Consider the following 27,251-nt stretch of genomic DNA (forward strand, 5'->3'; position numbering starts at 1 on the left):
TTTTCAAAATTTAACATCTAAACAGAACAATGTTTTATAATTTGACTGTGTTTTTATTCACATCAAACTTATTCTTATCACTATCGTTCTTTTTTCTCTGTCATTTGACTCAAAATGTATGATACTTTTTTAGCACTGAATGCAGAGTTCAGGCCTTGTTATGCAAATAATATAACTGACTCCAATTGCTCAACATACACAACTCCTAGAGAAGCAGATAAGAAAAGAAAAATAAATGACAAGTCTTGTTTGTTTTAGTTATAATTATTGCAAGCATGATAAATGAAATGCACTGAATTCCCTACAGATCATAGAATCATAGAATGGCTCAGCAGAAGGGACCTTAAAGATCACCCAGATCCAACCCTCCTGCCATGGGCTGCCAACTAGATCAGGTTGCCCAGGTCCTCATTCTATCTGGCTATGAACACTTCCAGGGATGACACATCCACAACTTATCTGGGCAACCTATTCCAGTGCCTCACCACCCTTTGAGTGAAGGATTTCCTCCTAATATCTATTCTAAAACTCTGCTCTCTTTTAGTTTAAAACCATTCCCCCTTGTCCTGTAACTCTCTGCCCACATGTAAAAGGTTAGTCTTCTCCATCTGCTTTTTAAGACCCCTTTATGTACTGAAAGGCTGCAGTAAGGCCTCCCCAGAGCTCTCTCTTCTCCAGGCTGAACAACTCCAGTTCTCTCAGCCTGTATTCACAGGAGGGGTGCTCCAGCCCTCTGATCATCTTCCTGGCCCTCCCCTGGGCCAACTCTAACAGCACCACATCTTTTTTGTGCTGCAGACCCCAGACCTGGATGCAGGACTCCAGGTGAGGCCTCACAAGGGCAGAGCAGAGGGGGACAATCCCCTCCCTCAACTGGCTGGCCACCCCTCTGTTGATGCAGCCCAGGATGCAGTTGGCCTGCTGGGCTGCAAGCACACACTGCTGGCGCGAGTTGAGCTTTTCATCCACCAGAACCCCCAAATCTCTCTCCCTGCAGGGCTGCACTCAATGAGTTCTCCCAGTCCGTCCTCCTGTCTGGGATTGCACCAACCTTGCACTTGGACTTGTTGAACCTTCTGAGGTTCACGTGGGCCCACTTCTCAAGCTTGCCCAGGTCCCTTTGGATGGCATCCCTTCCTTCTGTTGTATGGACTGTACCACTCAGCTTGGTGTTGTCTGCAAACTTGCTGAGGGTTCACTTGATCCCACTGTCTATGTCATTGATAAAGATATTAAACTGTACTGGTGCCAATACAGGCCCTTGAGGGACACCACTCATCACGGCCTCCACCTGGACATAGAGCCATTGACCACATCTGTCTGGGTGTGGCCATCCAGCCAATTCCTTATCCAGCAAATAGTCCATACTTCAAATCCTTCTCTCTCCTAGTTAGAGATAAGGATGTTGCGCAGGACCTTGTCAAAGGCCTAAAGTGCCCAGCTCGATGACATTGGGACATTGGTCAGTCTTCCCTTGTTGACTGATTGAGATGACCATGTTCCACCTAACTTGTGCCCAGAAATTCCGTTGAGAATTTTTAGCAATACTAGAGAGAAGTGATCTAGTGGAAAACTGTAGTGTAATTAAAAAAAAAAAAAAAGAAAGCAACAGTCTGTTAACACATATTTCTTTTAAGATACAATTAATCCCACATTTACTAAGTTATGAGTTGTTACACATTTACAGGAGGAGAAAAATATAATTATTACAGTGCTAACTTGGGTGGACAGCCTACGATTTCTATGTTAGATAGTATTATTGGAAAAAGCAATTGCAAATGAAATGACATTTAGGGTCAAATGTAATAATTCAATACCAGCGTTAGACCTTTCCCAGCAAACATTAAGTGAGCAGAATTCATAATAACTTCAATTGCCAGCTCTAGCAAAAGTCTGTGTCATATTTACTGTTCTCTCTGCTCTCTACAAGAAATACATTTCACACAGTGAGAATGAAAATTAGCAGGTCCTTGTCCTTCTGAACAATGTTTTTTGTTTTGCTTGCAATGTGCATTTCAATTGTACCTATGAGTTTGTATATTTTTTTAGTCAGAGATTTGAAAAGGCTACAGCGTCACAAAGAAATGCTTTCAAATGAAAAGCCAGTGGCTAACTAGGAAACTGCACTGAAGAATAACCGCATTTTAGAAATCAGTCCTGCATTCATTAGGGCAAGTTCTTTGGCAGTGTGAATCTGAACAGTTCTATCACAACGGTGCCACAGCATTTTACACAGACTGAAAATCTCATGCTGTTTTTGTCAAAGAATACAAAGAATAATTTCATGTTTTTAATATATCCTTAGCAAGACTTAACTGCAGCAAAACTTCAAAGCTTCCTTCCTAACTCCCAAAACAAATATTGAGGCAAGTAACATAAAATACAATGCAATAGATGACAGTAAAAATAGGTGCCCTTTTTATTCTTGTCCTCCCTTATAAATAGCTCATAAATTATGCAGGTCTGACTTATCCACAGTAAGCCAAGAAATTTCACATTTTTCAGTTGTAGTAATGCTGGAAACCTATAAAAATTCTTTTAATGGAAGTATGCTTCTAGAGCATGAAAATGCTTACCTCTTCCAGAGCAAGGTAAATTAGAATTTCCTTGGCATTTCTTAGCACTTTCCTCAGCTGACAATGGACAAGACCGTGGATGTTCACACTTCTTCCCAGTCCATCCTTCTTTACAGTCACACCTTCCGCAATTACACTGTCCGTGACCTTTCCAATGAATACAATCAAAGATTAACTTCCATGCTGATGAGAGGTATTGATACCTCATGATTAGATGAACTGTATCAATTTTTTTTTATTAAGGTGTCAGTTGGCAAAAAATACAGTCAACTCACTGTATCTATTTTTTTTTTCTGACAATAGCTCTGCATATTATTCCATTTGAGACATATTTCCTTTATTTTTTTTTCTGTAAGAGGTGTTTCGTCACTTGACACACACTCCTCATGTGAAAGAGTGGAAAGGAGGATACAAATACACATCTCACTGTCCGGAGAAGTGAGGTTGTCATAAGGCAATATTTTATTTACCTCTATGTTCTTTTTTTCCTACCACAGTTGCAGCATATTCTCTAAGTAATGTACCAATACCATCTTTTATGTACTTGCAATCAATGTGATCCTCTAGAGACAAGCAATTCCACAGCAATTCCAAGTCTCAGACCAGTGTCTTCTACTAAATAATGGTGTGCAAATAACAAAATGCTGGGCTTAATCAATCCTCATCCCCATAGGGCAGTCAGATGTGGTTGTGGTACCTCATTAGCTAACTTGACTCTTCCGGACCATGTCTGAACATGGCAACATAAATGTAACATTCACTGTGCATGCTGGGATGAAGAAAAGCAACTGAGATAAACAGAAGCTTTTATGGGAAATTTCTTTAAAAAAAAAGTAACAGCCATTAGAGTAGTCAGAGATGGATCCCTCCTGAGAATTTAAGCTAGAAAGTTAAGAAACCAGACCATTTCCTCTATCTGAAAACTAACATATCCAGACAAAGCAAACCCAAGCTAGTTGCCCAGCTTCATCATGAGCCTTTGAATCATGATCTCTTTGCATCAAGCAGTGGGATTCTGACCATACAAAAAATTCCTTTAGCACTAGTAAAAACATCCCTTACCATAAAAGTAAATATTTATTTTCATGACTTGTGACAGCAGATTAAATCTGTGAGATCTATGAGGAACAGCTGAGGGAACTGGAATTGTTTGTTCTGGAGAAAAGGAAGCTGAGTGGACATCCCATTGCTCTCTAAAGCTACTTGAAAGGAGTTGCAGGGAGGACGTTGTTGGTCTCTTTTCTCTGGTAACAAGTGATAGGATGCAAGGAAAAGGCCTCAAGTTGTGCCAGTGGATGTTTAGATTGGATATTAGGAAGAATTTCTGCACAGAGAGGGTGGTCTCTGGTGATTGGAACAGGCTGCCCAGGGAAGTGGTGGAGTCCCCATCCTGGGAGGTATTTAAGAGATGTAGATGTGGCACTAAGGGACATGGTTTAGTGATGGTACTCAGTAGGCCAGGTTGATGGTTGGATTTGGTGATCAGGAAAGTCTGTTCCAGCCTAGATGATTCTGTGTTCCTATGATTTTCTCTCACACTGTCCATATAGTCATCATATGCTGGATACATGACTCCAAAGCATTTATCTGATGACGCCTACTTGTCTATCCAGTTTCTTCTTGAAAATCAGAAATACACATTTTATATCTCCCTCTAACTATATTTGAATTTTAATATTGGCTTATATTATATTTATGAAATATATGCACTTCACGAGGTGAAAATGGAAACAAGCATTCTATGCATTGAGTAGTTCCCAGATTATGTGTTATTAAGCTCACAAGAACAACTTTTTTTGCTTCAGTTATTTGTTTTCCTTGGAAAGTGTTAAAAGCCTCTTCTGTCCCTTGCTGCATGTGTACCTGCTGACAGGTTGCGAATTGGACATATGTTCTCTGATATAGATAGATACTTATGAGAGGATGATGTTCTTTTATATAATACTTTTGTTGCTAAAGCCATGGAAAATAAGGCTAATGAGATGTGTGAACATAAGAATTTTCTTATGGAAGCCTTTTTCCTTTGTATGTCAAGTCAGGAAGGCTATTCTCTTTAAAGAATGAAAATCACTTTAATGTTGTGAACGCTGCTGAAAGAAAATCATTAAGTAACATCCTGAGCATCATTTCAGAAGTTCAAAGAAGGCATCCAGTCACCAATATGAGGTGCTGCAAATTGACAGTCACCCCAAGCCATATGAAACTTCTGGAGGGAGCTGCTGTTGTGTGATGTTAAATCCTCACAGCAGGGCTGCCAATTCCTATCACTTGTAGTTTATGAAATAAACATAGCATTTCATTCTTTATATGTAAACATGGTTTCCCATCATTTCAACCTACTACTCAGGACAAGTGAATTTCCTATCTCTACCTATTAGGTGAGCAGAACAAGATGGGAAAAGTTCGGTTTGATGTTGGTCTAAACGGAGATGGTCTATTCTCCCTAATCTGAATAATCCCTCCTGGATTCATCCTAAAATCAATTTACAAATAATTGTTAAAACCTGAGAAAAATGAGGATGTTTTGCAGATACACCTAATGTTTATGCTTTGGGCACTAAGTATATTTATTTGATATAAACAAACAAAAAGACTATCCAATTACAACTCTGCTAGTAAGTCCTGGATTTAATTGCAGATGCTGTCTGTCTACCACAATAAACCAAAATTAACACTTAAGCATCTTGTCTATTTTTGAAAGAGGACTAAGCAGCAGGACAACAAAACACTGTTCACACTGCTTCATGTGAAGATGTGGAGAATTTTACACAACCTATCTGAGGAATGAATTCTTGGGTGGCTAACTAAGGTTAAAATAGGCTTCTCTTCTGAATCATAACAGAGAGAGGAAGGGATAAGAATAAGAAGAGGTACCGAAAATTTTTTCTCATTTGACAGAAAAACTAAGCTATACTTAAAAATGAGTTTGCTATATAAGCTAGTAGTATGAGTACATCATTTGATACCTCTCAAGACTTTCTCATTTGCAGTTATGTCTGTGTTATAAAGAATCCTGTTCTGGTCCCCAGTACAATGTCAAATGGCAGTACCTTTCCCCACTTCTTTATAACTGTCCATACTTTCTTGTGCTTTCTTTCAATCATTACCACTTAGCGCAGCAGCAGCAGCAATGGCAATAACATCTAAGAAAGAGTGTGTTCAAGTCCTGTTTAAGGGATGCTGCATTAGCTGTAGGTGCCACAGGTTTGCTTGAACCTATATTTAAACCCCTGTGTTCACCCTTAACTACAGAACACATTCACCATGCTTTTTAGTTTTGTATTCCTTAGTTGGTGTTGACATTTTGAACAATCCCTGAGTGCTAAAACATACTCAGGAACACAGTAATATGTTCAAAAATTGGCATCCCAAACTCTCGCTGATATCATAGCTGCAGTTCTACATCCTTCCAGCATATTAACTAGGTAAACCTATATAGCATTTGAAGGTGGCCAAAACCATAGAAAACAATGAGTTCACTAAAGGTTTTTTAGAAATGCTTCTTTCTTTCTTTCTTTTTCAGTTTTGTTAGCTAGTGATTTATCAATATTAAAAAAAAAAATCAGACAAGAAACCTTGCACTTTTATAACAGGACAAGACAGGACAAGAGAGTAAGAATTTTACGTATTGTGTTTATTTCAGCCTCTTATCCCTACTACAAACACCTCCTATAAACTTTCTATGAGGTATCACTCATGCTGGTAGGAGGAGAAGAATATACCACTTCATTATTTTCCTTGATGTGACTGCATTCTTCCTATTATTAATTAGGCCAGATCAGATTTCTACAGGACATGTTATAGTTGACAAACTGTCATCTGCCAAGTCCATTTGAAACCATCATTACGTGTTTTAGCAAAGTTCTGTGTATAAATTGCATGTTGTGTACTGCTCAAAGTCCTCCTCTCTTGCCCAGTATTTATATCTTTAACAACAGCTTTACAAAATTGCATGCAATTTTGTATAAGATTGCTCTCATACTAAACAGGAGGAATGCATTAGAAGGAATGCATTGGCGTTAGTTGACATAAGAAGCATCAATCCAAAAAAGGAAGATGAAAGTGTCTGAGATGTATAGACAGTGGTGTGTAGCTGGACAACACATTCATATTTTCCACATCTTGACCTTTCCACTTCTTGTTCTTAGATGAATTGGTATTCTGAGGGTACTATTTTTCATTAACTCATTAATTCAGTTTTTCTTGAATTTCTTCCCTTCCCTTCCACATAATATACAATAACAAATAAAGCACAATCTAATTTAAATTTCCCTAAGATAGGATATAAAGTTTCAGCCATTCATGAACTTATGTTAGACTACACTGAAGATGATAGTATTGAAAGGGAATTGAGCACCTATAAATAGTTCATATTTACAGAGAATAAAAGATATTTAAGAAAGCGTTAGACTTACTTTTTTTTTTTTTTTTTTTGCTTTTAATTTAAAAAGTCCATTCCTCAAAAAAATTTAAAAAAAAATCAAACCAACCAACCAGCTAAAGCCTGATATATTTTATGCCAGGTAAAATGAGAATTGAAGCAGTAAGAAAGAGCAGAATTAGACCAATTTGAGACTTTTGTTATAAAACAAAAGGTCCTTTTTACATTTTTCTTACCTGAGCAGAAGTCATCAGAATATCTATCATACACTGCTTTGCAGTTTCTTTCATCACACTCACACGTATCTCCATGTATATCTCCCCAGTCACCAGTTGGGTCCACATCATGGCATGTACATTCCCCACATACACATGTGCCTAGGAAAGAGGAAAAAAAAAAAAAGAGAGAGACAGAGACAGAAGATTAACCGAGTAATTTAAAGCAATAATAGTTTGATTACATTAATTTTACACTCATGAATTTTCTGCTCTCACAGGAGTGCAGTGTCAAAGCTGCAAGTGTTAATCATGAGTGTATACTCATCTTCTATGATTTAAAACTTTCTATGATTAATTTAGTAGTAATACTTTGTACAAACAAGTTGGCTTCCTGCTCAAGTTTCTTTTTGCTGTTGAACCTTATTAGGAGTCAACAAAAATGTAGTGCACAAAACATTAGTAAATCTTTGACATCAACAGTAATTTGCACTGACACTAATGACGATAAAAATCAATGATGTTTAAATGATTTTGGCTTGGACACAGTGGATAGTTAATGAATGTTAAAGCATAAACATTTAAACTAAAAGGAAATACAAATTCTAATCCAGCTGAAAATGGCTGGGAGGTGATAAATTACATAACAAGAACATTAGCACAGGTCTACATGAAAATGATACTTTTTTCACTTTTCCCAAATCAGTATGCATGGCCACATCCTATTATTTACAATAGGAATGAAAATGTGATATGTGACAGAGATATTTATTTGGCATAATGTTACCGATATACAGAGAACATACAAGATACTTGTTTAGGAAAAGTCAGAACAGACACACACAGAAATACAGTTTCCTTCTTCAGAAATCCAAATGTGCTTGCCAAATAGACACAACATCTCCGAAAGGACAAAAGGCCTTTATGGATTGTTCCGCAGGGCCATACATTCACAGCTTTTGCTGAGATGTTAACAGGTACAAGGCAGCAGCCTAAACTTACAGATGCATGCAGTCAATTTCCTGGACAGTGGCTTCACTTTTCTGCTACTCCACTGAAGACTGTCTTCTTATTCAAATTACTCTGAACAACAAAATGCATTTGAGGAGAACAGGGCAGGTTGACTACATGGTACACATGCACTGTCTCTAAAAAGAGAAGGTCCACACAATCATGCATGTCTGATTGTCATGTGAAGCCGGAAGAGATGCTGCCTTGTCTAGTGCTTAAGCCACCAAGACAGCCCTTAGGAAATTTGCATGTGATTATTGATTCTTTCACAATTCAGTGACCTTACTGAAGGAGGGAAAAAAAAAAAAGACAACAAAATCAGAAAATGAGGAAATAATTCTGGGGAGTGATTAAACCTCACCAAAACAACTTCAAAGTGACTTTGGATCAGCTGTCCTGTATATGAGGATATGAAGCATCATCCCACCAAAGTTTAAAAAATCTAAAGGTTCACATCTGGTCTCAGATGGTTTACTAGACAGTTGGTGGAGAGATACAAATAATTTAATGATCTTAGCACTGACATAAGCTGGACAGTGAGGTTAGCCTCAATAATATAATTTTTAGAACACTCATGACTGACAAGATGAACTGTACCTATGTCACAAAATGTGTAAACAGAAATCTGGGTAAATAGGACTAAAGAGAGTAGAAACACCATGTTGGAAAACAACCTTACGTAGTCAACAGCCTAAAAAAAATTTATGTGGATAAAATTATAAATAGTTGAAAGGGTAAAAAATATGGAAATATCCCATGAATGCATCTTTGTATGGGAGTTTGTAGTTATTCAGAATATCAGCTGTACTATCTTAATTTCCCTCAGTTGCAATGTATATTTAAAGAAATACTTGCACATTCAAATTTAAAATTTCCTTTGACAAGAAATTACTTTCTTGGTGCAAAAAAACTTCTGATCTGAAACACTTCTATATTTATTACTTCCAGAAATACAGATTTTTTTTTAACTGCTGAGGTCCCAAAACTAAATGAGCCTACATGATCTCTGTATTTGAGCCAATACTTCGATTTCCTCATAATTAAGAGAAGAGTTTTCTAAATGCTCTCAAGATAATTAGATGTTCACACTATAGCAGGTTTTGTCAGCAGAGATGTTTTTAAGAGAAGTATCTATGAGACTTGAACTTACATTCTACTGTAATTATTCTGTACTATTGCCAAAAAATAACATGCTCTTTTAACTCTTTGTTCAACTAAGCCAAACATTGCGGTTGGTGAATACCAACCTCATTTTGTGCTTTTTTTTTTTTTTCCAAAAATGGAAAAATTAAACAGAAGTATAAGGTAAAATTCAAATTCTGGAACTTTATGCAAAAAAAAAACTCATGTAGTTAGAACTATTGTGTAAAATCTACCTTTCCAATGTCATTTACATTCATTGCATTGTTACTGCACAACTCTTGGCTGCTCTCTCAGGTTGCAGTGGAAAAAAAAATGAGCCTTGTGTTTTTATTTCTCTATTCAGTTGTAGGTCCTTGGTCTTATTTAAGAGTAAATCAGCACACAGTCCTGTTGGCCTTAAAGCACTGATCCATCAGTCATCAATCTGTTAATATTTAATTTAACAGGACATGTCTCTCACCAGAGCAGATGTACTGATAAATTCTCCTGCTCGGTCTTACTACAGAAATGAAGGTCAAGAAGAACTTGCTATTCTTGGGTCAGTTTCAACTAAAAATGGGTGTGTATATATGTAAGTTTATATGGAAACACAGGTATCCATCCACTCATTTAGAAATGTATATCCAGATTTGAAATCAGTGAGAACAAACTAGAAACCATCAACAAACACAATGCATGTCCTGTTGCAGAAAATACATATTTTAAAACAAAAGCAAGATACATAAATACGTGGAGAAGGAATGTGCAAATGACACACCTCTGTTGCTGCAGATTTTGCCATCTGGAGATGTGCATCTTTTCTTGATCTCCCAAGGGGTGATGTCACACTGGAATTCACATTTATCTCCATGCCAACCAGCCTCACAGTAACAGTTTCCACAGTAACACTTTCCATGGCCTTAACCCAAAACAAATTTTATACAGTGAGAAAGAGGCAAGTTTTTAAGAAGCATTAGCAATTTAACCATTTTGATCATTTTTCTTTTAAAAACTTTTACTGCTAGACTCAGAATAGAAACAATTTGTAGACTGTATTTGTCTATATCAAATAAGACAAAGGATATCTGCATTATTTTTCTCCCCATCTATATCAGAGCATGTTTTCATTTAATCACAGATCTCTCATTAATAAACACTAAGAAAATGACATTAACCTTTTTTATTTTTGCAAGCTTTTTTTGAACCTTTAAAGGTAAATTTGAAAGGCAGTAAATGTGATAGTTAAAGTTGAGCACAGCTGTAAATACGAAGATGAGACACACTTTCCCACCATACTGGGCATATCTAACAAAGCACTGTGTGTTCTCAGCTCCTCAGATAATTCCATCAGAGGGATGCTGATTTACAACAAACTGTCTACATTGTATACGGCTCCTCTTCTTACCTAGCAAGAACATTTTTGAACACAGATGCACCAGCTCATGAATGATAAGAATTAGGAAAATGAACGTTTTAAATGTTCATTTAACAAACCTCCCATCTCTTGAAAAGATACATGGGTCACCTGGGACTTCATGAAACAAGCTCCCGAACATTTTGTTCCAGTAAGATACTTATGCCATGTGCTTCAATGACACAAAGCATTTAAATTAAGTAGCTGCAACTCTTACTAAAAAGTCATAAATTAATTTCTTTATTGCAAGGACCCAGGATCAAGTCAGCATCTTGTCCTTTTTTCACTCTAGGTATGCTAAGCTTAGTAGACCTGGTTGTCTCTAACAGAATCTACTCAACTGATATCCTTAACTGTAAGAGAGCAAATTGAGACCTGTGGGATACATTTTTTGTTGTTGTTCTGCTTTTACAATTACATATAGAATTTTCATTACAATTGTTTGCTGGCATGTGAAACAATAACAGAAGAGAATAATATCTTCTTACGTATATAACTAAACAACAAATACAGCTTATCACATTGCATATTACAAATAGGCTGTTCTTCCTAGTGGGACCTCAAGGACCACCCAATTCCAACCCCCCTGCCACAGGCAGGGATGCCATCCCCTAGATCAGGTTGCTCAGGGCCTCATCTAACCTGTTTTTGAACACCTCCAAATAATACAATTAATACAAATAATACAATTTGCCACTATCTCTTGCCCTTGACTGAAGACAAAGTCGCTCCATTAAAGCACACAGCCTTAGATTAAAAAAAGATCAGGATCAGAATTTAATTTGTTAAAATCCACAATACTTCATGAAAAATAAGCTACAGCTTGATTCCAAAGTTTGTGTAACCTCAAATATCAAGTGAAACAATCACAAATGACTGAAAAAAAAGAAGAAAAAAAAAAAACACTGAAGCTTAAAAAAACTTGATGCACTGTTGTAACTGCTCTAATGAATAAGTGACTTGCTTAAAAAAGGCAGTCCCCTTGTGCGACGATTAAAATGCATGTTATCCATATCTCAGCTTTGCATTCTAAGCTTTTCCAGGATAAAATCCCAGCTCACAGCTGCAGACCTTAAAAACAAGTGTATAAATAGAAGGTTTGGGTTTTTTGCTAGCTCGATCCTCCTGAGTTGGCTTTCTTTGAAGACAATTACAGTCTTCAAGACTTGCCTATAGCCAGAGACCTTCAAGGGAAACAAAGAGTATGTAGCAACTAAGTAGGTGCTACACACGCTATGACAGCAGAACTGGCACTGATTAGGTTCACCCCCCTCTGTGGAGAGCATCCAGGGGACATTGCTAGATAATTACAGCTTGCCTGGGTTGGAACAGCATTTCTTTTTACTTCATAAATAATCCTGAATGATTACTGTGGTGGAAATTCTGTAGAAGGAAAGACAGGATAGAAGATATCAGAGTAGACATCAGGGTGGGAGAGAGAAGCCATAACCAGATATGAGGGTAGGGTCTGCTTTTTCTGCTATGAAATTATGTGCCTTTGATCATTAAGTCACATATTTTTTTCTGATTTAACACATTGTTATGCACTGCAGAGGTTCATGTTAGAAAGCAAAGCAAAATCTAACACTCATGCTAAATGCGTAAACTTTTTAGTTTACAACTATCTAACAAAGTCAAGCACACAAACAATTTATATTTACTTTGTATGGCTCCAAACCTTACATAAGGTATCAGAGCTTTGTGTACTGATGAATTACAAACATTACAGACTTGAATCTACCAACATTTTTTTCCTTATGTATCAGCATACTTTTATTTCCTCATACACATTAAACTAGATTTTTTACAGAGATGCATCTGGTCAGTTTTGAGACATGGCACCATTGGATGAAACGAGGGGAAATAAAAGAAATAAAAGCTAAGAGAAAACTAACAATATAAATCAACAGCAACACAGACAGGAAAAAAGACAAACTGCAAAAGGAGAATTTACTGGAACTAAATAAGTGGTGAATTTTTATCATAGCTGGTACCATATCTAATGTTTACGATCAAATAAATACAAAGAGGATCATTGGCACATAATACTATTGCCTTCCACTCATTTTATTTTAGGTAATTACCAGAAATGCTGTCCTCTGGTCCTAGATTTAGATTTCAAAGGACCATTCTGTTTACCTTCATTTAAAATCCCTACCTAATCCTGTGGGGAAAAAATAGTTCTTCTTGCCTTATAAGGCACTTAAATAAATAGAATTTATTTTGTTCTCTGTGTGTGGATAGAGATAGATAAAGTTACTTGGTATAATTACTCTTATCTTTTTACACACATACATGCACACACACATGCAGTGTAATCAGAGTATGAATATTCTAAAAGCAGCTCTGAATCCTCCTGTATGCACATAGACACTTTATGCATGTGTGTCAAATATTTCTAGCTTGTAAAATATTTCTAGTACCTTTCATTTCAAGGACAAGCCTCCCTAGTAATATATGCAACAGCATTTACAATATTATAAATGGTGTGTATTACACAGTATTTAATTGCTAGGTTCTTAATTCATAATGAAATTAAAGTACTGCTTGGATTTTGTTTGCATGTCTATCAGCAGAGTTCACTCTATCTTATTCTCTTGCCTTTTCTATCACAGGTGGAGTTTTTCTTCATTTGTTCCTTTTCCTTTTTATTGCCTGAATTGCTTTTGAGTTCTCATCCTACATTTACTCTTGTTCTTTTTTTTTTTTTGCTTCTTTGCCCAAAATTCTTAATAATTTCTTTTCCTTTTTTTCTTTTGTTTTCTCTATGTCCCTCCCTCTCACAGTCATCTGTGCCACAAAGCATTCACATTACTTATTTTATTCCAAAGACAGACACAGTAAGGTATGAAGTACCCTAGTGAATTATCTTGTGAAATCCTCTATCCAGTTTTTCCAAAAAGAGTAGGATGTCACAGGATTTCTTCATTCTCTAACCTGCTGCTTAGCTCATTTTTGCATCTGAAACTCCCAATTACAATTTGCAAGCAGTACTCTTTGCTTTGTTTTGTTTGTCTGTTTGTTTGTTTTTAATTCATGCATTCAGTAAAGACATTTTGTAGGTCCACATAATAAAATTATTTTATAAGACTGCATTCATCTTCCCCATTCTTATTGTACCCACTAAAACACATACCTGTACAAATCTCTTCCGTCTCATCATCTATGCATTCTCTGTCATCACATTCACAAAATTTACCATAGACCAGTCCATTTCCTTCTGAGTTTGCACATTTACACCTGCCACACTGACATGTGCCTGAAAACATTTAAGATATAACTCAGTGACTGCAGTTTATGGAAAGAGTTTCATCAGTCCATCAGAGACAGCATGTATTTTATTTCTGAGCAGGCTGAAATCTAAGGATGAGCTAACCAAATAGGGAAAGAAATTGAAACAATCCATACCAACAAAAGGTCTAATCATAGCCCTAAATATATACAATATTAAAGTGGTTCATTCTTAAAAAGAAGCATTATATTTTACTAAGTAAAATTCAATCCCAGGGATGTCTGTCTCACTTCATACACTTAGGACATGAAGTCATCTTTGGAAATTATATCTTCTGCCCACTAAAAGGAGAAAATTGAGCTTAGTCATCTTCCCAAGAATGAAGCTTGCTTTTGTCCAGCTCCACAGCCACCTTACATGAGAACAAGTGCTTAGCTACTGAGCACCTGAAAATATTTTTGAATAAATTCACAAAGTTCCTTTGCACTAAAGTCTCCAGTCCCTTTTCTATAGCTATTATCTGAGGAATAAGATTTAAAAATCTTAAGACTCAATCTAGAAAGTGATTACCATACCAGTATATTAGGCAACATACAACCTAATTGTAATGAAATACATTCATAGTAGTATTAAACAAACTCTAAGTATTATTATACCATATCAACAATTTTACTGCAAAGTGCATATTAAAAGCCAGGATTAAAGAGCCAACTCTATGATATTTACTAAAACTCTTGATAGTGTTCTCTATTCACATTTTAATACAGTTTCCACCAACCACTTGCAGTTTGCACGCCAATAGCTTCTTTTTTTCCCAGAGGTATTGATATCCAGAGTTCAAGTTATTTCATTCACTTGAAGGATTGTAGGTACCTCCATAATAATATTTCGTTATTTCAGAACTTTGACCCAATCCAACTTTAAGTTTTTAATGTTCATTTTTCTTCAATTTGTGGATGATGTCTCAGCAGAGAGTAGATCTTGCAAGAAATTTAAGAGATATGAAAAAAAAATGTTGATTTGCCACTACAGCAGCACAAAAAACTTACAAATCGAAAAGTTTTAGGCAAAAGTATGAGAGTTTGATTCATGTCAAACCAGCAGGTGGTTTGACGCTGGTCTATCTGAGGTTCTCCCTTGATGTAAGTACGCACAGGACTCCCAGATGCTTTGGAATCAGAAAGTTGGATCTTCTCAGAACATAAACCACAACAGAAAACTTTCTGATGTGATGAAATCACAGAGTACTCAGGTATTGCAAAGCATGGAAATGCATTTGTAAACAGATCTCACTTCTGTCGCTTCTAGCCTGGTCACACATGTACTTCTTGGTCTTTTTTGTCTGGAGATATTCAAAACCCACTTGGATGCCATCCTGTGCAACGTGCTCTAGGTGATCCTGCTCAACAGGGAGGTTGGACTAGATGATCTTCAGAGGTCCCTTCCAACCCCATCCATTCTGTGATTCTGTGATTCTGTCTGGTTGCCCACCGCACCTCAGTGGCTGTCTCTCTATTACTCACCCTCACAAACAAAAGAATTTTGTTGCTCCCAGGAAAGGAACCATCCCCTCCTTTTCCCTCAGAGAGCCAGGACAAAGCAAAAAACTGCCTTCTTGTCCACCTTTTCAGTATCTTCTGCTTTGGAACATGATGCATGATAACATAGAACAGTCATAATATATATATATATATATGTATATACTAAAGAGTTACACAGTCAAAAACCCAAAGTACTGTCAAATAACATCAGAAACAAAGGTATTACCATCATGACTGTACGAGAAACCCCTTTTCTCCAACTAAAACCTGTATTAAATTGCAAGAACAAAACTCTGTGCAGTAGCATGTTTAAATGGGGCCCTGTAGTCAATGGGCCTGTAGAAGCTGTTTCAGGAGTCGCTGGCATCACTATGACAGTGACTTTTTTATGAGAAACAAAAACATTTAGAAACTTATTTCACAAGTCATATACCTCCTGTTAGGTACAAACATATTCTGGCAAACATGGTTATTAACACAAAATAAGTCCTCCAAAAGAGAAGTTTTATGCTGACATTACGCAACTAGTTTGCAGAAATCATTTCACTTCTCAGCATTATGAGTAATTATAGTACAGGTTTTACTAAACATAATATTCATCCAAAGAGAAGAATAATCAGGCTCCATGATGTACATGGCTAATCTAAAAAAGCCAACTTTATAAATGTGTGCAAGAGCTGAAGTAATAAAATAATAATATAACTGATAACATAAGCAAACTCCAGAACGAGAATTATTTGCTGCAGTTACTTGGAAATAAAAACAAATAACAACTTTGATAAAACTGTCTTGTTAAGAGATAATTCACAAACATGAAAGGAGATAAAGATCAAATGATTCATAAGTTGGGCATCTAAGGAGGTCAGACAGTCTTAAAGCATCCATTTCTCCATATTGACTAGAAAGGGAATCGATCTACATTTAGGTAGGATGCCCCACTCAGTCTGACAAATGATTAGGAATAGTTGGATCAGAAAAGTTAAATTTAAGATTGATATTGACTGGTTCATGCCAGGAATTGCAATAAATGGTGAGCTGTGTGATAGTGAAGGATTGTTCTTGCAACAACTCATGTCATCCCTTCCCATCTTTCAACAGCAATTAAAAAACAGAGCTCAGACACCAAAGGAAAAGTTAGCAGGAGATTGGAAGGCAATCCCATGAAGACAAAAAATAAATATGTATGGCTACAGCCCCTCTAAGTCACCCCAAGCTCCCTAGCCAGTCTCATTGGTATTCTTGTCCTGTTTAATACCAGCAGAACCAAAACCTCTTATTTTTCTCTTGAATTCACAGACGCTCCCCTTTTAGCCACTTTTCATTGCTCATCTGCATTGTTTTTCTTGTGAAGACTGAGCAATAAACAGACTGCGGCTACTTTAGCCAAGGAAAGAAAGAGAAGAAAATGTCTTATCATTCTTGCTTAAGTACTTTGATCACAACTTACCATGCATATTTCTGAGTCAGTTTCACATTTAGTTTTTTCTTATATCTTAGCCAAACAATCGTGAGTTTCATATAATCTACATCACTGTCATAAATAACAAGCATCATTTACTCAGTATGCTGGATGCCTAGAATTTTAAGTTAAATTTCTCTCACCTCTTATTGTGAGAGCCTAGCTTCTCTGTACTGAGTCCCATATTCTTTCTCATGCCAGGCACACCAGCAACCATCCTGTGAGAAATTTAGTTGTATGCAAATGTATGGACCCAGTCAGAAATTAAAGGCCAACAATAGTTAGCAGAAGTGGGGTTCTTAAAAAATTCTCTCACTGGGAGATTGTTGCAATAGTCCGGAAAAAACAGAAGGCAGTTTCTGGTCTCAAACCTTGATTAGTAGGCAGCAAATGCCTTTCAAAAATTTACTACGATGCAGTAGAGTCTTCTAAAAGGCTGTCTCTTTATCCTCTGATTTTTACATGGAAAGGACTTTGTATTTAAGTTAGGATGAGTTGTAAAATAAAAGAATGACAGCAAAGAGAGCCACAATATCAGAAAAGTGAAGATGAAGTACCCCATCAAAATGGTTCAGCAGATCTTCCACAATGTTTTTTCAATAATCATCATCACAGCTCTGTGGTGGGTCAACCTTGGCTAAGTAACAGGTGCCCATCCAGCTACTCTTTTTCCCTTTCTCCCCCGTCCTCAGTATGACGGGGGTAGAAAATGCAATGAAAAAGCTTATGGGTTGAGATAAGGACAGGAAGATCGTTCACCAATTAGTGTTACAGGCAAAACAAACTTGGATTATGGAAGATTAATTTAATTTATTGCCAATTAATAACAGAGTACGGTAGTGAGAAATAAATAAAAACACATTCTTCCCATCCCCCACTTCTTCCCAGGCTTCGCTTCACTCCAGATTCTTCAACTTCCTCCTGCCAAGCAGTGCAGAGTGATAGGAAACGGGGGCTGCCATCAGTCCCTAACACTTCGTCTCCGCCACTCCTTCACGGTCACTCTCTGCCCCTGCTCCACGTGGGGTCCCTCCCACGGGATGCCGTCCTTCCTGAACTGAGCCTGCGGGGGCTGCCCACAGGCAGCAGCTCTTCAAGCACTGCTCCCACACGGCTCCGTACCACGGGGTCCATCCCCCAGGAGCAAAATGCTCCAGCACGGGTCCCCCACGGGTGGGCGGCAGCTCCCCCCAGACCCCTGCTCCTGCGTGGGCTCCTCTCCACGGGCTGCAGCTCCGGCCCGGGGCCTGCTCCTGCAGGGGCTCCCCATGGGCCGCAGCCTCCTCCAGGCCACATCCACCTGCTCCAGCGGGGGCTCCTCCACGGGGGGGCTGCAGCGTGGAGATCTGCTCCGTGTGGGACCCATGGGCTGCAGGGGGACAGCCTGCTCCACCAGGGGCCTCTCCACAGGCCGCAGGGGAGCTGCTGCTGTGTGCTTGGAGCACCTCCTGCCCTCCTGCTGCACTGACTGCAGGGTTGCAGGGGCTGCAGGGTTGCTTCTCACTCTTCTCTCCCAGTCACGGTTGCACAGCCGTTTTTTTCCCTTTCTTAAATCTGCTCTCCCAGAGTCCCAACCAGCATCACTCAGCTCAGCTCTGGCCCTCAGCAGGTCCCTTTGGAGCCGTCCAGAGCTGGCTCTTATATGACATGGGGCAGCTGCCAGGCTTTTCTCACTGAGGCCACCCCTGCAGTCCCCACTACAAAAACCCTGCCATGTAAACCCATTATAAGCTCAAAAGTGTCTCAAAAAATTGTATAGTATATAAACATCCTGAAAAAGTATTTGCAAATATGATCTCTGCATGCTACTGATATATACACACAAGTCACATTCTGTTTTAATGCCATTATTTATATTATTTATATTAATGCCATTACCTTTTGATAGGCAGAATTCATGACATAACTGCAGTTTCATCAACCTGAAACAGCTATGGATAAACTAGACTACTGAAGTAAGCATTCTGAATCATTGCACATGATGTGCACAGGAATGGGCCTAAAGGAAAATCAAGCATTTTAGTATTTATACAGTTATTTCTCAGTCTCTTGAAACACACTCTGTAAAATTCTTAGTGAGAAAATAAAATACAATGATACACAAGATAACACAGAGAGAACTTCTTAAGCCATCAAAACCAACAAAAGACGTCTTACCTGCACCAGAACAGATGATATCTTGGGAATTCTTACACATTTCATTGCTTTTCTTCCGTGTAAGATTGCAAGAAGTTGGATACTGACAAGCTTCACCATACCAGCCTTCATCACATTTGCACTTCCCACAGTCACACTTCCCATGGCCTAGCAGTGTAAGTAAAGAGTGTGTCAAGTCCTTTTTTCTCATTCAGAAAGTTATATTTTCTGATCCATTTTTTAAAATAGATTCCATCAATTATAGATTTAAATGAATATCATTAACAGAATCACTTAGCATCATTCATGTGCATTTATAAATAGCAATGAATAAATATGTTCTTAAATATATAGAGACATCTGAAATCACTGTGACTTTGAAATCTAATATATGTCATTTTGATAGATCTACAAAAAAATGTTTATGATGGAACACAGAACTAAAACATCTTGTGTGAACAATGGGCTTTCTTATTACTTCCACCTCTTTCTCATTCCCATATTTCTCAACTGTTAACTAATTAACACAATACAACTGGAAGTGCAGAGATTCTATTCACCTCTTTGGCCAGCTGTATGCAAAGAACAGCCAGAAACTACAGCCTGAGGACACAGGAATTAGCTATAATGGCATAAATCCTGAAAAAGTGCATGGAGAGGGCCAGCTACAGTAACTCCCTCATGTAGCAGCAGTTCCAGCTTCCCCCTGTACTGAAAGGTGCAAATCCCTCTCTCTGAAGCCTCCTCTGGCTACTGATTCCTCCAGCCCTCTCCCACCCACTTAGACTCTACTTGGCTGGTGCTACAAAACTGAGTTTTGCCTTTAAGTATTTCCATAATATTGGGAAACTCACATGTTTTAGTACTCATAGGACTATATTTACTTACAATTATTTTTTAAGTGTGAAGTGTCTTAAAGAACCAATGCAGCTGCTCAGTGGGATCATGTCCTTCAAACAACTGAATAATACGTTGCTTAAAATGTGTAATATATGTAATAGCATGAAGAATTAAGAGTAAAGAAAGATTAAATTTTCTAGAACTGTTTATTTTCTTTAAAAATACCCCAATACATAGACAGTGTAACAATTTACACTACATATGTTGCATATTACATATCACATTTCACATGAAAATCTAGGTGCAATTTTCTGTCACTTAATTCTTTAGCATTCCTTTACAATAGTGTGTTGTAAATGTAAATACATTTGTAAAATCCTTTAAAATAGAATATTCAATTTTAAAATAAACACCATTTGAAAGCATATCTACTTAATAGAAGATTCTCTTCCAATAACTACATCTCAAAAATATAATCTTATCAGAGTCTATTTTAAATGCATCTGTTGCCAGCAGTTAAGAGTCAGCTACATGAAAATACAAGCCCAGCCTGCTGCCAATAAGAAATTTAAATAACTATTGTAAATAGAACATTTTAAAGTGAAAGAGAAGTATCTTTTGTTGCTCAGTAAAATTTTGTTTGCATTCCAAGGTGGTCCTAAGACAAATAAAAATCAATAGCTGGAAAAAAAAACAGTTCAAAAACAACTGAGAGAATCATGTTAGTTCTTGTTTTAAAACAGGAACTGCCACCTTGTTAAAAAATGCTGAATAACTCTCTGGTGGTAAAGGAGAAGAGAAACGAGTAGGATATAAAATATATAATAAAAACCTGCTTTTGTGATTACTCTGCTTCACTGACAGGCAGTAGCATAAGCCATTCTGGAAAATGGAGATAAATCCTCAGGTAGCTGAAAAAAAAACTAGACATAACTATCTCCCTGTATTTTACTTCTTTTCAAGGATTACATATCACAGTGACTTTGGATTTTCCATTTTAGACACTCTTGTGATTCAACAGTTTGATGTCTGCTGAAGAAAGAAAAAAAAACTAATTAAAGGAGTACTGATTTTCTTGTTCCCATGCCTAAAAGACAGGGTAAAGCAGAAGCCATATCTGGTTAGTATTGCTGGTCCAGCAGCAATAACATCTCTGTTAGATATTCAGTAATAATATATGATGCATAAAGGAAAAAAAAAAAGCCACTTACATTTATACAGCCCACTTCAAGAAAATAAATATAAGACTTCCATAAGAATAGTTATACAGAGCGGAGTTTGGCTTTATTTGACTAAAGTATATTTTAAAAAATAAATTAATGAAATTAAACTGAGTGAAATAATGGAAGATTAACTCTTGCATGTTACTGAAAACTATAAGGAATTTAACTAATATGAATTTGTGAGATTGCATTCATGATTGTCATCTTGATTGCGCCCTTAAAATATCCTATTGGATATTTTATATCCAATTGGATAAGTTTTATATCCATTGGATAAGTTTTTTTTTTAATGGCAAGCAATGGCAATATTTTACTCAAAAAAATTGGGTGAGAGGACTGTACTGAAGTGTAGAAGGCAGTAAACCTACTTATTACTCCTTACACCTTTCCTGTCACATGGACAATGCAGTACACATGCAGTGAGTGGCCACAGTAATCCTCTTCTTGCCTATTTCCTACATCAGCATGCACCAACCACGTTTTTTTCTCATGGCAAAAATAGCGATGTGATGAACTATCAGCCAAGTATTCCATAGGCTGTAAGAAAATTAGAAAGGAGACAAAAGGTTTCTAATGGTTTCAGATTCATTTCAGAAAGGTTTGTGTTGAATCTGTTTTGTCTCATACAGATTTCTGTTTTAATTAGAAAGCAAATAATGCTATGAAATAGTAAATAAGGAGTAAATCATCCTGTGAAAGCTGTGAGGTGATATTGTAACTTCCCAGAAGGTAAATTCTACTATAAAGTGTGAGCCCTAGGTATCAGGATATGTCACACAACACAAGAAAAATGAGCTATAAGACCTTATGAAATAGTTGATCAAGAAAGGCTTGTCTCAAGGTAACTGACAACACGAGTACCATTTTTTAAGAATCAATGTAACATAAGTAAAAGTTTAGCATAAATAAATCAGAAATTCACATTAAAAAAAAAAAAAAAGAAATAGTGAAGACTACAGGAAGTTCTAGAATTACTTTAAGAAAAAATCTGTGACTGTGGGCTGTAAAAATTTCAGCTTCAAACATGTGGAAAAACCTTTCATAATAAAGGACTCAATTTCTAACTAGATGAGCAATCACCTCGGAGAGTCTATCTGGAGCATACAGAGAGCTCATAGGGTAGAAAATGAAACTAATATGCAAGGAAAACTGTCTGATGTCAGAAAATATATGGAGAAAGTGAGAACGGAAAATGTTAGGCAGGGTCAGATCTTGCAAAATTGCAAGTACTAAAGTGTACTTTCATCATTCAAATAAAAAGAAAACAGAAAAAAAAAGAGTGACTTCACCAAGCAGCAAAGAGCAGTTAAGATTACAGATAATTTACAGACAGTCCAAAACAAAATTAATATGGGGATGTTGACTACATTAGCAAATGCAGTGTGGCTAATGATACAGACTGTGGAAATGAAAATTACTCATCGAAGATGAGAACAAAACTAAGACATAAAATTGTTTTTAAGGAAGTGTCTAGACCAGGAGGGCAAGACCCCATATCTCTGCTCCAGAGTACTTGCAATACTTGCACATGAAAGGCCAGTCTAAGAACAAAGACTTTTAATGAATCTATCAGGCTGGCAATCAAATGTCTGAAAAATAAAATAAATATATATATATTTTAAGAAAAAGGAATGTACATGACCTAGGCCACTAAAAAACAAGTGGCTCTGACCTCATGAGGTCCTTTTCAAGGATTTGAAACAAACTATGAAGCTTTGCAAAGACATTGAGGTATTGAAAAATCGAATATAATGAATAACAGCTTTATCCCAAAATAGACTATCATTATGTCAAATTAACCTGGCGTCTCTCTTTATAAGATTACTGATATTTCAAGAAAATAAACACAGGAAATCTAGATGATCTGAACATATGCATTGAATACAATACCACTTAGGAAAAAAATATAAATTATTCTGAGTAATGTACAACAGAAATGCAAAAGAATCACACCTTGGTTTAAGGGACAGAAGAAGTTAGGATTCTTGTTACAAGAATAGGAGAAGATTATCAGTGATGTTTTAAAGGATGTTTTGGAACTAAAAATATGTTTTCATGATATTGAAACAAGAATTCAGAGTAGGCTAGCAACATTTGCCAATGACATAAAACTCTTAAGTACTTAGTAAAAAAGTAAGATGTAAAGGTGAAATCTCTGTCACAGCTCTGAAACCAGAACTGAACTCTGTCTCTTCAAGGCACCTATTTGGAAGCCTGATTTCACTAGGATCCATCTATAATCCATCATGAGAGACAGGCACTTCTGCAGGGTGACTCAGATCTTGTGTGGGATGGAAAGCCCTCTGAGGGTGGATGTCTTTCTTCACTAAACTACTGGTAAGCATACAATGATTGAATAGGATACACAAAGATACGTGTCGTGACTTTGGAGTCTGGTGCAACACATGACATGTATGTGTGCAAATAAACATTGGTGGTTTGGGGGTTTTGCTTGTTTTGGTTTTGGTTTTGCTTCACTCATCCATACAATAATCTATGTCAGGTTTTAAATGTTCTGACATACTTTGGATAAGAGAGAAGGAGATGTCTACCAGCTTACATAAAGGTTGATCTCAATCAGCTGATGAAAACAATTATCTTATACAATCACTGGGTAAACCAGAAACTGATTTGGAACATTACTTCCGTTTCTGTGCTCCTGCAGAAATTATAGCATTCTGCAGTACTAGTGCTATTTCTGTGCCTCCCTCTGGAAAAGATTCTCTCCACCTTTGTGCCATTTTAGTTTAGATATTTTGATTTCCTCCTAATGTTCACTGTGACTAAAAGATCTGCTACATCCGGTTGGTAAAACTTTCTAATGGGGAATAAATACTTTCAAAACAAATAACTTGTTTTTTTATCTGCCATGCTTTTGCACCTACAATCACCCTTTTCTCTGTAAGATGAAAAGAGCACACTCTGTCTATGGGTAACTGTAAAACTATAATCATGTACTTGTTAAACTGCAAGGACCAAGTTATTAAATAAGTCCTTGGTTCAATAAGCAACTCTGTTGGAGATACTGCCTTTGGTAGAATACTTATTTATGTGGTTGTGCAGTATTATTATAGATTAGTAACTCTTGTTACAAGAGAAGCTTCTTATTGGAGTACAAAGAACCAGGCTGTCTGACCAGACATTAAAATACTCTCAGATGTCCTCATTTTCACTTATTTTTAATAACTAAAGTGCAATTACTCTATGTAAGAACACAGTTCTGGGCAGTTCTCAGTTTTACATTGTAATGGAATCAATTTCCTACAGGCAGGTAAGATTTAGCATAAGGATTTCTTTCTACAGCATAAAGTCAGCCATCAGAAGGAAATCAGCAGCTGGCATGAAAATTGAATTGGGCTCATTATTATTCATTTTTAGCAACCACTGAGTGAATCATGAAACGCTTTTCAAATCTAAAAAACACTTCATTAAGTAGGTGAAGAAATATGAAGAACTTGTTATGGATTCCCTCTTTAAATTTGGATGATAGATAGGAAGGATGATTGAGTTGTAAGACTTGAAAACTTTGGGAAAGTAAAAAAATAAAATATTGTTCTCTGATTTCAACCTAGACCAGTACAGTGAAGATGGTTTTAATACTTTCTTCAATTGCATTACTTTCTTTTTTGTACTTAGTGAAGCAGATTCTGCTGTTTTACACCAATGTAAACTTAGTGAAAATATTTCAGATTATGCTAGGATAAGAATACTGATATGGCATATTCTGTTGAACTGCATTTGAGAATCTCCATAACTATGCCTTGCATTCAGCAGATGCATATCTCTGAGTCCCTTTTTTCAGAATTTTTACAATTTAAAATAAATAAATAAATAAATCAGGTATCATTACTTTTTTTCTCCTATGCCAATACACTTCAAATGAATCTTTCTTTTTGCCTAGGGTGTCGGTTCTTTCTGTTGTGCTACTTCCAATAAACTCCAGCTGCCTTCCAGACTTTTGCACCCTAGGGATTCTGGCCATACTGAAATTAGTTTCAGCCATGCAGGGGTTTTCACAAAAATACTGGCTCCTCCTTCCCCTCGCAGTGACTTGTTTCTCTCCCTGTGCTGACACAATTGCTTATGAGGCTAAACTATAGTTTGGTTGAGGGAACTGATTTGCATTTAGGAAAAAAAAAAAAACCTCTCCAAAAAGTAGATGAAAGTGCCTGATGATAGTGGAACTTTTCAAGCCAGTTTTGCCACTGAAGCCCTTTTATCATCAAATCACAGTTCTGATAAGAACTGCACCAAAGATTTTCAAATGAACACAGTAAGCCCAGAGGGCTTTAGGGAGGAAAAGAAACCAAACCTTTAGTTAAGTATTCCCAAAAGGCTGTTAAAAATGCAAGAAACTTTGAACATAGAAGTTCTTATGTTAAGCCATTTTCTCTGTTTATTTAGAGTGTCCAGAACTTGAAGTAGCCTAGAATAACAGATATGAACAGTAGCTTGAGAGAGTGACTGAGTCACTGTGACAAGAGCACGCTGGATCTGTAACACAGTGTGCCTCTCAGCTCTGCTTAGTGATTGCATTCTGCTCCACCCCTTTGAAGTCCATCTGAAATGGATTTTCAGAGGTAAAAGAAAAAGTGATGACAAACAATTTCAATTTAGTTACTACTAGATGCGCTTTAACAATAAAAATGTCACGAATTGTGTTAAATCTAGTAGAAGTAAACTTTTAATAGTGTACTAAAAGGACAAAATCAATCAGAGCACATATTACAATATAAAAAATATGCCAGAGGTGGATGTGAGGGCATGACCACTAACATTGTTTAGTTTTGAAGTTACAAATCAAATAGTTATAAAAAGATATTTCTATTATACATAGTCTGCAATATCATTAATACCAATAATCTCTTTGTTCAAAAAGGAGTTAATATTTTGCTGTGGTCTCTATCATTCAAGCCAATGTGAATGCAGCAGTTTTTAAAACTTCCAATCAAATCCCAATACAAATTGTACAAAGAAGTTGTTTTTAAAGTAGTATTGATACACTAGGAGATGAAAAGTGTTAGTCTTACTCGCAGAAGAATATTTTAAGTGCCTAATGTTCACATCCACATCATACATGATCTTTAAGTACTGAGTTTTCATTAGATAAAAAGTGTTATTTATTACAGTACTAGAAATGAGAAACTTTGGATCAGATTGAACTATACTTTAAAATCAGCATCCTTAGAAATTGAATTAAACTAGGAAATTAAACTGGGATTAAAAAAAAATCAAAAAGTTGCCCTCTGGAGGATATTTTAGACATGAAAATGAGTTATACAGTGCTGGCAGATAACTCCTTCTAGAAGGTAAAGGTATTAGCCTTTGTTTACAGAATTAGAACTTTTACTTAATTTCTCTAAATTATGGCCAAAAAATGGAAAAAAAAAAAAGAAAAAAAAAAGAAAAGAAAAAAAAAGAGAGAGAATACTCTTCACTGCTGAGACTAAAGTTATTTTCCTTTGTCAAAAGAGTTCATTATTCATGATTTAATTTAGTCTTGAAATTGTAAACCCATTTTACTGTCTATTGCAATTCAATTGCCAGGATTAGAATTAATAGTAAAGCCTATGGAAGCCTCTATTTAAACATGCTGGTCGTGTTTTTTTTTTTACTATATACTGCCTAATCCTATATTTCAGAAGCTCAGAACAACAATTTCTGAAAGACACCAAGGAAGGATTTTTACTCGGTGCATTACATGATTTATTTTTTTTAATGTTTTTTTCTGTCTCACTGTTCTATTAAGTACTGAAAATCAGTCACAGCAAGAGACAGCTATAGGTGAGATTGTCTCCCGCACTCTTAAAATCTCTCTGCATACTACTCTGTGTGTCAGGTAATGTGGTTGCTCAGCCCTTTTTACACTTCCATCTACCTTCTTCTGCTTAAACCTAACACATGGCATCAGAAGCCAAGTTTTCAGCAAATATATATTAAAATAGAAGAATATGGAGGATCTGAGCCTACAGTGCTTAATGGGGATGTTTAGTTCATCACACTTGAAAATCAGGAGAGGCTATTGTGGGTGTCCAGACTTGTCTGCTTTCCTCCATTGTAGCTAGAAGAGTTATTTTAGATTTTACGACCTAAAGTTCTAT

General features: G+C 36.7%; 1 protein-coding gene across 2 annotated transcripts in view; it reads right to left on the minus strand.

The window, feature by feature from the left end:
• Window positions 1–27,251, minus strand: part of ITGBL1 (integrin subunit beta like 1) — a 145,903-nt gene that overhangs the window by 66,856 nt on the left and 51,796 nt on the right. For both annotated transcript variants that reach the window (XM_035557120.1, XM_035557119.1), the window contains 5 exons: window positions 19,109–19,255; window positions 13,856–13,978; window positions 10,084–10,224; window positions 7,194–7,334; window positions 2,577–2,723 (listed from right to left, as the gene is read on the minus strand). In XM_035557120.1, the coding sequence (XP_035413013.1) occupies window positions 2,577–2,723; window positions 7,194–7,334; window positions 10,084–10,224; window positions 13,856–13,978; window positions 19,109–19,255 (699 nt within the window). The remainder of the gene's footprint in view (window positions 1–2,576; window positions 2,724–7,193; window positions 7,335–10,083; window positions 10,225–13,855; window positions 13,979–19,108; window positions 19,256–27,251) is intronic.

The sequence above is a fragment of the Cygnus atratus genome, chromosome 1, assembly GCF_013377495.2.
Source record: "Cygnus atratus isolate AKBS03 ecotype Queensland, Australia chromosome 1, CAtr_DNAZoo_HiC_assembly, whole genome shotgun sequence".
NCBI classification, from domain to species: domain Eukaryota; kingdom Metazoa; phylum Chordata; class Aves; order Anseriformes; family Anatidae; genus Cygnus; species Cygnus atratus.